Source organism: Condylura cristata, unplaced genomic scaffold, assembly GCF_000260355.1.
Source record: "Condylura cristata isolate star-nosed mole 26May11 unplaced genomic scaffold, ConCri1.0 scaffold00031, whole genome shotgun sequence".
Taxonomy (NCBI): domain Eukaryota; kingdom Metazoa; phylum Chordata; class Mammalia; order Eulipotyphla; family Talpidae; genus Condylura; species Condylura cristata.
The window spans coordinates 16,591,481-16,604,860 of NW_004567132.1; the positions used below are offsets into that span (position 1 = coordinate 16,591,481).

Sequence of the window (13,380 nt, forward strand, 5' to 3'; positions counted from 1 at the left end):
CATTCAAACATGTTACTAAGCTTAGGTCACAGTTAGTTTAAGATCTCTGAGGTCCATTTATTATTAGGCTGCATTTTGCTCCAAGAGCTTAGCAAGAAAGTGGCAGCACTGTTAACAGTGCAAAAGGAGAGGAATATCTTCTCTCCCCTTTTGTTCCTCCCCCTCTTCTTCCTCCCCTTCCTTTTTGTCTCCCTGTGTCTTCTCTTTCATTACTTGCCGCCCCCCCCAACCACACCCATTCCCTGCCCTTGGTCAGTTTGTTTAATTTTACAAGTATTTACTGACTTTGGATCACATAGAATTGCTGAGTATGGCCAAGTGGGATTTTGTACTTATCATCAAAGATTATTCCTGCCAATCAGGATATTATGCAAAAAGAGACAATGACTTAAGATGAAACAGAAGCACCCCCAAAGTACAATGAGACAGTAATGAATGATAATAATAGCTAACATTATTGAGTGCTTATAAGATGCTAGGCATTAGGTTAAGAGCTTTATGTGGATTTCCTCATTTAATCCTCACCACAACCCTATAAAGCAGGTACTAGTATCATTCCCATTTTATTTCTTTTGAAGATTTATTTATGCACATAAGAACTGAGGCATAGGCTAGAGGTGCAGGGTGGTGAGAGGATTCGTTACAGGCAGATCTACTGAAACACTTCTGAGGGGAGCAGTGGGTGGGTCAAGAGGTCTGCTGCACCCTGTGGGTCACCTCCCTCTCTGGGGGTGGGGGATGGGGATTGAACTTGTGCTGCAGTGGCTGCAGATAGTTTCATAGTGCTATGCTTTAACCTGAAGCGCCACCAAGAAGGGCCCCTCATTCCTGTTTTATAAGGAATCTACTTTAACTAGGTCACTTAACTAGTTAATAGCAGAATTAGGTCCTTTCCACCTAGTCAGGTCCCATCCTTGACACTCCTAAGTAGACCCCACCGTGTTCATGAGCTTTCCCAAACACACCTATTTGGAGACTGTGGAGTAGGAACCTCAACTTCAGACATTCCTTGTTCACCAGCCCTTCGCTTGTCTAGTGGAGTGGGTTCAAACCCCACCAGAAGATTTGTTTTAGGGCGAATTTCCCAAGCAGACCTTTACATCCAAGTGATTTATTAAAGTGCTCTTAAGAGAGGGCCCTTCCTGGTGGTGTAGTGGGTTAGAGCACAGCACTAAGAAGCTAAAGCCACTTCAGCATGAGTTCAATCCCTGCCTGACCTGGAGGTGACCCACATGGTGGGGCAGATGTCTCCTGACCCGCCCACTGCTCCCCTCAGCAGTGTACTTTGTTAGTTAGCCTGTTCTGCTCCCCACTCTGTCTCTGGTGAATCCTCTCACCGCCCCTGCACTCTGGCCTGTACCCCAGTTCTGTATGCATAAATAAATCAATCTTTAAAAAAAAAAAGTGCTCTTAAGAGAAACGAGTAAGTATACTGCCCAGAGGGATCTCCAGGCAAAATTCCCAAAAAGTAGATTCAGCCTGGGCCCCAAGGAGCTCTAGCCTATAAGCCTGATTGAGGCAACAGAGCCAGGCTTTGCACTGTCACTTTTCTCATTAGTGATGGATGTAGGTGTACCCTTCACAGAAGGGGTACGGGGAAGGACGTGAATTCCCAGACTTTCCACCTGTGCAGAGAAGTGATTCCAGTAGTTTGAGGGCAGTTCTGCAAATTGCAATCACAGACCTGGGCTGTTAGAGTACTGGGGGATGCAGAGGTTGGTCTTGGGGGATGTAGGCAGGCCTGCCCCCTCCCCCCCCACACACTCCAGCCTGGATGGGATCCAAGGAGAGTTGCGGTACTGACACTGTTCCTCACACCCCTTGCAATCAGATAGCTATCTTGAAAAATCTCCCACCTCTGAAAGTGTTGCCTGAATGTCGGTTTGCCTGTACACTGCTGATTTGACTCTTTTGGCTTAATCTTGCAAGGTGCAGCACCCTTGATAGCGTTTCATAAATCATTAGTTCTGGGGTCGTTATGCCGATGGAGTGTGACAGGGCAAAGCCTGTCAGGGCCTCATCCAGTGGCAGCAGCTAAGAACTGTCCCTGTCCCTCTGAAGAGTACAATTCTTCCACAGCAGGACTCCACTCATACTTACCAAGTCTAACTTACCAAGTCTCCCTACTCGTTCTCACCCTTTCACAAATGCATCCGAATACCCACCTCCATCCTACCCCACCTGCCAGTCAGCTCCCCCATCATTGTTTAGACCCACACAACCCAATCTGTCCAGTTTAAAACGCGGTTCATCTCCTTTCTTAACCTCTACCCGGTTACCTTAATGGGATTTTTGGCTATTTATGCAAATCGATTAGGCAAACATTCATATTCATTTAAAACAAAATAAGAGGTAGGGTGCAGTTGAACAAATTTGTTGATTATTCACTAATGTACCAGCTTGTGCTGAGCCTTAACAAGGAATGGGGGGTGGGGGAATTAATTTGCGTAAATCATCAGATTGCATCATTTTCACACTTAAAGTCGTCCAATTTCTTCCCATTTAGAATAAAAACAGCTGGAAAACAAGAACCCTCGTTTAAAATTTCAATTAGAGAATTGTCTTTAAAGTCACACAAAGATGCAATGTGATATTATTCTTTGTTTTAATTGAGGTAACGTTGGTTTACGACAGCGTGTATGATTCAGAACCACTGGTTCAGAGGTGTTAGCACACCCCGCCCATCTACCACCACCAGTCCTCGGCCGCGGTCCATCAGCCTCCCCCGCTGTAACCTCCGCTTACGGTTATATCTCTTTTTAAACTGTACCGGCCCAACTAACAAAAACGAAGGGGCGAACATGACCCTGGCAAGTTCAGTATCCACAAACTCTCCTCCACCCCCACCCGGAGGATTTCTACAGCCACGCTTCTCCACAAACGTCGCGATAGCAAAGTGTTCGCTTTTGACCTCTCGACCCCACCCACTTCCTGCCTGGCGATCTTCTGACGTCAGAAGCGCGCCGGAGCGCGTGAAGGCGGTGTCGGGGGCGGAAGTGCTTTCAGCGGAAGTGACATTTGCGCGAATCGTGGGTGGGATGACAGCGGGCCGGCTCTTTCGAAGGCTCCTGCGAGCACCCTCCACTTCCATGGCTCAGAGCCCACTCGAGAGCGTGCCCCCCTTCAGGGCCCTGCACGGGGAGCGCGGGCTCCGAAGGCTCTCCATCGAAGGCAACATTGGTAAGGGCCCATAGTGGCTGCCCTGCCTTGGCCCCCATGGAGCAGGTGCCTGAGAGGCTGGGAAAGGGAGCAGGACCCCATCTAATACTGCGGGGCTGCTTATTCAAAGTTGCTAGGGCCTTTCCCCTCCCAAAGTGTACTGTTAGCCTTTGCCTTTCTGATTGTTAGGACGTCAGGCCTAAGGACTCTCCCACAGGGATGCATTTGGTGGTCCTTAAAAGCCATGCAGGCTGTAGGTAGGGTTAAGTTATAGTTTGTTTTCGAGATGAAAACGACAAGGAGTAGGACGCTTGCTCTCCCAAGACAGGGTTGCTATATTTAGGAGAAAAAAGCTACCCGTTTAATATAGGATTTCAGATATTATGTGCCCAATGCAGTATTTGGGGCACACGCACACAAAACTAATTCGTTATCTCACATTCATATTTAACTAGATGTCCTGTATTTTATCTAAACTTGTTCAGTTTAATTTTTGCCATATCCCTGAGCTTGTCCCACTATTTATTAACGTTTTTCTTAAAAATGTGTATAAATTAAAAATTAACTGTTAGAAGAGTAGCGACACAGTATTTTAAAAGTCGAAAAAACTAAAACTTTCAGTTTAGTATAGTTAAACTGAAACGTTCAGCTTGGTGTAACTTAAGTCCTGAATTGATGCTTTTACCTACAAGGGTGCTGAACCCTGCAGGGAATCAGCAGAGATTGGGTGTTGAAGATAGACTAGCAACAGATTGAGAATTTCTCACTTTATTCATTCAACAAATAAATTTTGAGCCATTTCCACATGTGCTTGGCCCTCAGGAAACCACAGTGAACAGAACAAACAAATCTCACTCTCACGGAACTCTAGTAGAGATGGAAAATAAATCAATAAACAAAGTAAGCAGTATATTAGACTGCTAGTAATGAGTAATGAGACTGTTAGTAATGAGTGTAGTGAGGAAACTCAGGTGAGGGGCTGAGTGGAATTGTAATTCTAAATAGCATAGTCAAGACAGGCCTCCCTGAGTTAAGTGACCTTTGAGCAAAAACCTGAAGGGAATGAACCATGTGTATAACTTCAGAATATTTTAGACAGAGAGAAGGCACATGCTAGGCCCTGAGGTAGTAAGGGTGTCTAGGGAACAGTGTGCCAAACAGTTGTGACTAGACGGGAGTGAATAAAAAGAATGGGGGAGATGACAGAATATAAGGGAGGTGGTCACATTATCTAGGCCTTGTAATTCAACATGGGTTTTTTATTCTGATTGAGGTGAGAAACCATTAGAGGTTTTGAGCATCAAGAGGCATGATTTGACTTAGATTGTAGAAAGATGACTGACTGATCCAGGTACATCTTGGAGATCTCGGAGTTTGGTTCCAGATCACCACAGTAAAGTGACTGTGGCCACACAGGGAGTCTGGAAATGTTTGGTTTCCCAGTGTATATAGAAGTTATGTTTATACTCTGCTGTAGTCTACTTAATAGACTACAGCATTGTGTCTAAAAAACCAATATCCGTACCTTAATTAAATGTGACACAGACAGGAAGTGAACACTTGCCTTTGGAAAAATGGTGCATGTAGACTTGCTGTAATGTTCCAACAGACCTTCAATTTGTAAAAAAACAAAACAAAACAAAAAAACACCATTGTGAAGCACAGTAAAACAGTATGCAGTGAGGGGTTGCCTGTATGTTGAAAGTAGAAAATGACAGGAAGTTAGTGCAAAAAAGTAAGTTATAGTCAGTTGGCCCATCATGGTAACATGGAGGTGATAAGGGAGTACATTTAAGGTAGGACTTAGTAACAGGTAGATGGACTTAGTAACAGGTAGATGTGGGGTGTGAGATATAGAAGGATCGGTAATAATGCCAGTCATTTTTGGCCTGAAAGATAGAGTTCTGATTTCAGGGTTTTTGTTTTTGGTATATTATGTATTCACACTGTTAGATATCGAAGTGGATGTTGAATAGAAAATGAATATATGAGTCTAGAGTTCAGAGTCTCTGTATCAGAGTTACAAATGTAGATGGTATTGAAAGTTAAGCAACTCGGGGTATTGATGGAAAGTACTAAAACCCTGGAACACACAAATATTAAAGAGATCGAGGAGATGGAAAGAACCTTAAAAAGAATGAAGTAATGACCAGTGAGATATGAGAAAAGTCAGTAGAGAATGCGATCCTGGGAGTCAAGTGAAGTGTGCTTGGGGGAGAGAATGATCAGCCGTGCAATGCTTCAGATGCTGGAATTGTTAGGTGAACTTCTGAAGCATTTTTAAGAGCAGTAGGGATGAATGTCAAGTGAGGTTTGAACTGCCTCTCCCTATTTTCCTGACCTTTGCCTCCTAACCTTTCTGATTTCAATGCTGCTTTCTTGATCTCATGCAAATAAGGCTCAGTGTACCTATTATGAGGATGGACTCATGTGATAGTGCTCCTGTCTTTTAAGGAGCTCACAACCAAGTGGGAGGAGCAGATTTATAAACTTGATTTCTGTGGAACATCTCTGAGGTAGGAATTTCCAAGGGACAGAAGTGGAAAAGGAATATTTCAGGGACAGGAAGTAACATTTGCCAAGGCAAATCCTGAAGAAATACATACAGTTTTAATAATAGGGCAGCAGTTGTGTACTTGTATTTTAAAGGCCTGTAAGAGGATGGCAGAACAAGAGTGTGGAAGGTTAGGGTTTGCCAGATTTTGAATGGTCTTCTGAACTGTGCTAGGAGTTTCTTTATAGGCAGTGGGAGGTTACTGCAGACCTGAAGCCAGGTATTACATAACCAAATTAATTTTTCAAAGGAAAATGGCTGCTAGAATGAGCAAATAGAAAGTTCTATAAAGGTGGCACTTTACGATCTAAGTCTTGGTTGCTGTAATACCCATAATTCTTTGTATCTGGTGAGTTTGGCATAGACTAGTTATACAAATAGTGTAGTAGTAGTTGGAGAGAGGGAAATTTCAGGCCTGAATGGAAGGAATGGGGAGAGAGAGTAATGGCTTGAAAGAGATTTTGGAGGTGGAATTGACAGGACTTGGGGACCTTTTGGAGGAGTGAGGGATAAAGAGATGTAGAAGATTAACAGTGAGGTATGTAATTTGTTCACTGACTCTGAAAACTGAGCATGGGAATAAAGGAAGAGGAAGTCAGCAGAGCTTAAGAGTGTTATGTGTGGAGTGCCTCAGAGACATTGAGAGATAATGTGCCTGAAGTCGAGAGAAATAGGGGCTGAGGTTTCAATATGAAAAGTTGGTAACTTGGGGCAGTTTTTGAAGTTTTAGAATGAATGAAGCTGACCAGTGAAAGTCTGACTAATGAGAAGTAGACAGGTAAGATCTCAGTGTGGCTCTTCCTTGTTTTATTTCCTTTCACTACATCACCCCACATACCCTGATGACTCTCCTCAGACAGAATTAGTCACTGCCTCCTCTGTATGCTCTCATAACAGTTTGTACCCAAAACTGCTGCAGCACTTGCGTTCTATTGAAGTTGTTTGCACATTCAATACCTTCCAAGGGTTGGCCACTTCCTGTCTTGTTCATCTTGCATCATCAACACCTAACCCCCTACTGACCCATTGTATTTATGCTATATTTACCAGATATTTGAATCCTGTGCAGTAATATTCATACACAAACTAGTCAGCAGTAACAAGGAAATATATTAAACTGCTTTTATAATCAAATCAAGAGTTAGCTTGTTCTCTGTCACAGGTGGCGCCCCCATCCCTCAAACAAATCAGAGTGAAGTACCTATTCAGGAAACATGAACTTCTGTCCTACTGTGGTTAGATAGTTTTTAGAGGGACTTTTCTTGTTAGTCATGTTGCCCTAAATCTTATCATACCCTGCATGATAGATGCAGAGAGCAGCAGGTAGAGAAAATTGGTCTGTGCAGTAGCAGCTAGTGGCATCTAACGTGTGATGAAGCCATATGCCCTGTGTGACTGAAAATTGAAAACCTGGTACCTCGAATACCTGAAAATCTAAAAAAACAAGGTGCTTAGCCTGTCTTTTGAGTGTATTCATCACTGATGTGTATTATGGGAAAGTGAGTTATTTTATGCTTTCAAACCTAATTTGCAGAAAGGATTGCTATAGGAAATGTTGCCAGTGAGTCATCGCAGACCATTCTCATTTTGATTTTCAAAGACCCTGCTAAGGAGGAAATGGTTTCATACTTTTGCAGTTTAGAAATTTACACATAAATCAGTGGGAGTTTTCCTAGTAACAGGTCCCTCCAGCATTCAAAGTGAGTGACTTAGTGTCACTAAGATGTATCTTATACTAAATATATAAACAACTGGGCAAAGAAGCCCCAGGGGGAACAGGCAGATGCCTGTTTATTCCAAACATTGTATATTGGATTCTCTGTTTTTGTGATTCACCTCCTTCCTTCCATCTAGCTTCATTCTTAATACCTGGCTAGATACTCAGGACACAAAGAGAATAAGGTCTTCAGAAAGCTAGCTCCTACTCTAGCTGGAGAGAATGATGATTCAACAAATAATTAGTGTTAATTTACTTTGGTAAACCAGAGCAGGCAGTAATTAACTCTGGTTAGGGATGAAGTAGAGCTGGAGATAGTTCAAGGAGGCATCAGGGAGAAGGCGGCAGTGAAGGGATGAATCAATTGGGGAAAGTGAGGGTGGAGGGCATTTCAGATCAGATAGTTTAGATGGCTTCCTCATGGAAGCCATGAGGATTTTGGGGAGGTTGGGGGGAAGATAAAGTTTGTCATGAGAAGAAAAGGAATCAGGGCAAACCTATTAAATTTCTTTTAAGCCTGCTGAGTGATTTTTATTAAGTTTTCCCAGAATGCTTTTAAGAATGCCTATCTGATCCTGGGTGCTTAGTTTCAGAGTTGGATTGCAACCTAATTTATCATTTAGTTACAGTACCTGCCCTTTAGTAACTACTCCATCAACATCTGTTTACATGGAATGAATGAGTGAGTGACTGCAGCACCAAATGCAGTTCCTGAAATAAAAGCTTTAAATTTCTCTGGAAGAATGTTTTGTTGCTTAAGAGAGTTTTATATCTATTGCTTTCGTTTGTGTTTTGGTTAAAGAGTTTCAGAATTGGGTTTCCCCCCACCATCACCACCCATGTTTTTGCCTGGAAGAGATGATATAGTTAAGAAGTTCCCTTGAAATGTTGGATTCTCTGTTTCTGTGATTCACTTCATTCCTTCCATAAAGGAATTTAAATTTAAATTTAAAATAATATAGCATATTGTTTTGTGTTACCTCAGATGCTATCTTATTACCAGATTTTAGCACAATGTAGCTATTGCAGCTTTACAGAAAAATTGTGGGAGGAAAAACCCATGATAGGAAAAGGATGAACATTAACAACTCTTCCGTCTAATACGTGGCATGATAATCCTGGTGTTGAAAGAAGTCAGCATGCTGAAGTAACATACTACTCTCATCCTTTTCTTCAGCATGGCACAAAGAACAAGGTACAGTGATCAGCAAGGCCTTAAGGGAAAGTTTGATGCTGCTTTTGACATCTGACAACTCCCAAATTTCATAATATTGAAAGATAACAGTTAAACTGGGATCTAAGTCATGATCATGAAGTCATAAGAGCTTGTCCCTGCTGAGACTTGACAAAAGGAGGAATTTGTCCGCTTGGTTCAGTGTTACCTGAAGAAGAGAGGCTTTTGGTGGACACGGGTGTTCTGGTCACTAGTAAGAGGTGAGTGTAGCAGTAGAGAACCAGATAGTCTCACACTTGCAAAGTCATGGCAGCACTTTAAAATATAGCTTTTAAAAAAACTATGAGGGCCCTACCTGGTGGCGCAACTGGTTGGGACGCAGCATAGCGACAGCTGTTCAGTGAGAGTTTGATCCCCACATGGCACAGCAGATCTCTCCTGTCTTGCCCGCTGCTCCCCTCAGCAGTGTACTTGATCCATCTGCCTGCTCTGCTCCCCACTCTGTCTCTGGTGAATCTGTTCACTGCCTTTGTACCTCCGGCTTGTACCCCACCTCTGTATGCATAAATAAATAATAAATCTTTAAAAACAAAACAAAACAAAACAACTATGAAACTCAACCAGGAAGAAAACAACTATTACAGTCAGATATCACAGCACTGAAAAAAAAGTGATGCTGTGTCATTTGAACACAAATATGTAACTGAATTATTTTATTTTAAATACCCCACTTGTGTGGGCAGTGCCTGGCGCAGACCAATTCCATTGGGATGCAAGTTGAGAAATCTTGCCCTTTGGTAAATTACTCAGGCTCCCAAGCCCTGCAGCAGCATCGATGGTACAACCTGGGACCTTGCATCCTCACTTACAGTCATTCTAGCCATAAGCTGAGTACTAAGGTGGCTTTCCAAAAGCTTTGGAATGGGGAGACGGGTGCAGTGTGGGAAAGTTACCTTGATGTGATTGTTCTAGTAACAGGAACTGTTTATTCCCCATCACATCTTAATTTGTTGGCATTCTGGGTTTTTTGTGTTTAAATAGCACAAGTTGTCTTCATTGAGTCTTCACTGCTCTCAGATGAACTGGTGGTGTCTGGTCTGAGCAGTGAGGCAGTGACCCTTCCTTTCCATCTGCAGTAGTTTCTTAGGTAATTGTCTTTGACTGCTGAAAAACTTAGATTAAGTCCCACCTATCTAATAATTGCCTTCATCTTTTTATATCAGTCAGAATAATTTTTCAGCTTATAGAGACCATGTTTTAGACTTTTCAACAACCTGCAGTCTAAATATTGACCCTCTGTGCCAAACATTTAAACTTAAGGCAAGCAGGTATCTGATAATATACAAATTCAACTTATTGGTAATTCCTGCCACTCTGTTAGGTACATTGACAGCTCCAGAGAGTTTTATTAGTTGTCTGGTTTGTGATTTTGGAATCTACATTCCCCTCCAAAAAAACCCCAACAAACCCAAACTCCTTTTTGGTTTTGATAGGAATTTCAACATGCATCAGTATCACTTGGCATAGTTCTAAAATTTGGAGTCCTGGAGTCCAATCCTAGAGATTCAGATCCTGTTAGGAAACCAAAATTGAGACCCATGAAACAAAAAATTAAATGCTAAACACATATCATAGGTATAGCTTGATTCCAAATTAGCATGAGCTAGAGAAGGCCTGTACCTTATGGCAGTGATGGGGCCTTAGGCTTGGTAGGACAAAAGCTGTAGACACAGGCCTTAGAAGAGCAGGGGAAGGCATTTATTCACTGGCGTGTGGGAAGAGCAGAGGCTATGCAAATGTGCAAAGGCACACAGGAGTTGGGTGGAGGTGGCGCTGGCATGAGCGTGACTGTACCAAATGCAGATTCATGTTGTTTGTTCTTACCCTGTGTGTTCAGAGAGGAGTCGGAGTGGTGTGTGTTAAATGTCACATATTGAATGTGTAGGCTTTCCTGCTGAGACATCTCACTCCTGATCAGTAGCCATGAGGGACTAACACCATCGAATGGGCAGGTGCCACTGTTACTTTTCTTGGTTCCCTTTGGGATTCTCCTGAGAGTAGAGCTCACTTGAGAAAGGTTCTCTCTGATAGAAGAGATTGAGCTCCCAAGCACAGTCAGGGCTCACTGTAGGAGTCCATCTAAGCAGAATCTTAAAAGATTGGGTTGGAATTGGGCAGTGAGGAAGGTGCTCCAGGAAATGGGAAAATATGCAAAGTCATATTCCCACAGGAGAACATGGTGTGATCAGACTTAAAAGGAATTAGGTCCGGCAGGAGGGAAGCTGAAGCCAAAGAGATGTATGCAGGGGCCAGACCTCAAGATGTGTTGTAGACCAGACAGTTGGATTTTGTTGTTAAAGCAAAAAGAAGCTGTCAGAGGGTTTAAAGCAGTGTTGTTTTATGTTCAGTTTGAATGACAGGATTGAAGGCCACAGTGGGAAAGTAAGAGATAGGAGCCTAGTTTTGAGCATAGAGGTGAGAATGGAGAGAAAAAGGTGGGGGAAGTTTCAAAGGCTGGTCCAAAGGGCCTGGCACCACTTGAGTTTTGGTAGAGGAGGAAGTTCCAACAGTGAGTGGATAGTGCTGCTATATCCAGAGGTCTGGGACATACAGAAGTGCTGTTTAGTGGGGAAGATGAATTCATTTAGGGGTATATAGACAGAGGTGTCTGTGGCATGTCCAAATGGAGATGTCTAGAGTCCAGACGTTGAAAATGGGAAAAGAGAACTTGAATGTTGTGGTGCCAGATTGATTTCATCTCAAAATTTCTCAGAGAGACCATACTTTTCACCTTCTCTGCCATTTTAGTTCAAGCTGTTTTTTTTTTTTTTAAGATTTATTTATTCATATAGAACTGGGGTACAGGCCAGAGATGCGGAGGATGAGAGGATTCACCAGAGACAGCGTGGGGAGCAGAACAGGCAGATGGACGAAGTACACTGCTGAGGGGAGCAGCGGGCGGGTCAGGAGAGGTCTGCCACGCCACGTGGATCTCCTCCGGGGCAGGCGGGAATCGAACTCATGCGGAAGTGGCTTAAGCTTCTTAGTGCAGTGCTTTAACCCGCTGCGCCACCAGGGAGGGCCGGTTTCAAGTTGTTTTTTAACTTCTAACCGGCTGCCCACTTTACTTTATGCATCCATTCTTACACAGCTGTCAAAGTAATCTTTTAAAAATGAGATGGAAACTTGTCATTTCCTTGCTTAATTAAGCTCTATGTCATCACTGACTTCTCATTGCCCTTAAAATTCAAACTTCTTATCAGGACTAGAAGGCCTGAGTCACCTGCCCACCTGCCACACTGCCTCTTCCATGTTCATGGTCTCGTGGTCTCATGACCACAGTGGAGGTGCACTCACTTGTTCAAGGCCATAGATGTCTCTGTCTTGTATGACAAGTTCTTCTTTTTTCCCTGATCTTTGTTCGTGCCGCTCCCTCTGCCTGGAATACTGTTCTCCCACCCACAGCCTGGCTAATTCCTCATCTTTCAAGTCTTACCTCTGATGTCATTTTTTCAAAGGACCTCCTGAGCTATAGTAGAACGATCTTGCATTTTTCTTTCCTGGCATCCTCTAAGTTACTTGTGTGTCATTAATAACTGTCTCCCATATAAGCTCTTTGAGGGCAAAATCCCTCCTGGGTTTTGTTAACCATTGTACCTCTAGTACCAGAAAGTCCAAGCATGTAGCCCTATGCCAGAGAGCTCATGAACATTGGTTAGATTTGTTGAATGAATGAGAGTCATAATCTTCATCTTCTATCTGAAAAAACTTGCAATTTTTACACTGTCACAGAATAAATAGGACTGTGATTCAAACTTGAAATTTATGTAGCTGATTTCATCAGCTTGTGGCAGCCTATCATTTTCAACTGTTATTAAGCTACTCTCCTCTGGGAGGTTGGGATATTAAAATTGGAAGTGAAGTCTTAATGGTATTTTGCCTCCCTGTTGCCTGTATTCACTATGGTGACTGGTCGGCATGGACTCACCCATCATCGGTGTGCCAGCGGCATGGCTACTGAGTTTTGAAAGTGGAAAGACTGGCACTTGTTCCCTTGCATTGGGCATTTGTGGCAGAGTTCAGTAGCAGCCTTCTTCTCAGCCCTGATTTGAAACGTGTCCCATCACATGCTGTTTGCATTGCAGCTGTGGGAAAGTCCACCTTTGTGAAGTTACTCACGAAAAGTTACCCAGAGTGGCACGTAGCTACAGAGCCTGTAGCAACATGGCAGAATGTCCAGGCTGCTGGGACCCCAAAAGTAAGTTTTTGGTTGCTGTGGTTAGTTGGCTGGCATGGGTGAGTAAACTAATTGTAATAATCTAATTTGCTGTGAGTAGGTGAAGTAGCCCAGTTTTGAGTCTCCTTTTTTTAAAAAATACTTTCATTCCAGAAGGCAGACCACATTCACCAGAGAGGATATGTCTTGTTTGAATATGTTCAGTTTTGACTTTTGTGGGCTTCGGTATGTCTACATACCTCTTGTGTGTGTTTGTGTGTGTGGTTTTTCGAAAGCATGTCTAGCCATCCTAGCTTTGAAGATTTATTTTGTCATTCCTCCCTTTAAGTGTATTACTATTACTGAAGCTGACCATCAAAAATAATAGTTAATTACAGTGGTTTTAAATTACAGTTTTAGAAATTATAAGGGGCCTTAAGAGAGCACATCTGGCCCTCCCTGGTGGCGCAGAGGGTTGGAGTCCAGCACTGAGAATCTGAAGCCTCTTCCACATGAGTTCGATTCCCGCCTGCCCCGGAGGAGACCACATGGCGTGGCAG

General features: G+C 43.1%; 1 protein-coding gene across 1 annotated transcript in view; it reads left to right on the forward strand.

Moving 5' to 3' along the window:
* The first annotated feature begins 2,966 nt into the window (after positions 1–2,966).
* Positions 2,967–13,380, forward strand: part of DGUOK (deoxyguanosine kinase) — a 29,485-nt gene continuing 19,071 nt past the window's right edge. Inside the window, exons 1-2 of the mRNA XM_004691538.2 lie at positions 2,967–3,180; positions 12,750–12,862. Of these exons, the coding sequence (XP_004691595.1) occupies positions 3,039–3,180; positions 12,750–12,862 (255 nt within the window). The 5' untranslated portion in view covers positions 2,967–3,038. The remainder of the gene's footprint in view (positions 3,181–12,749; positions 12,863–13,380) is intronic.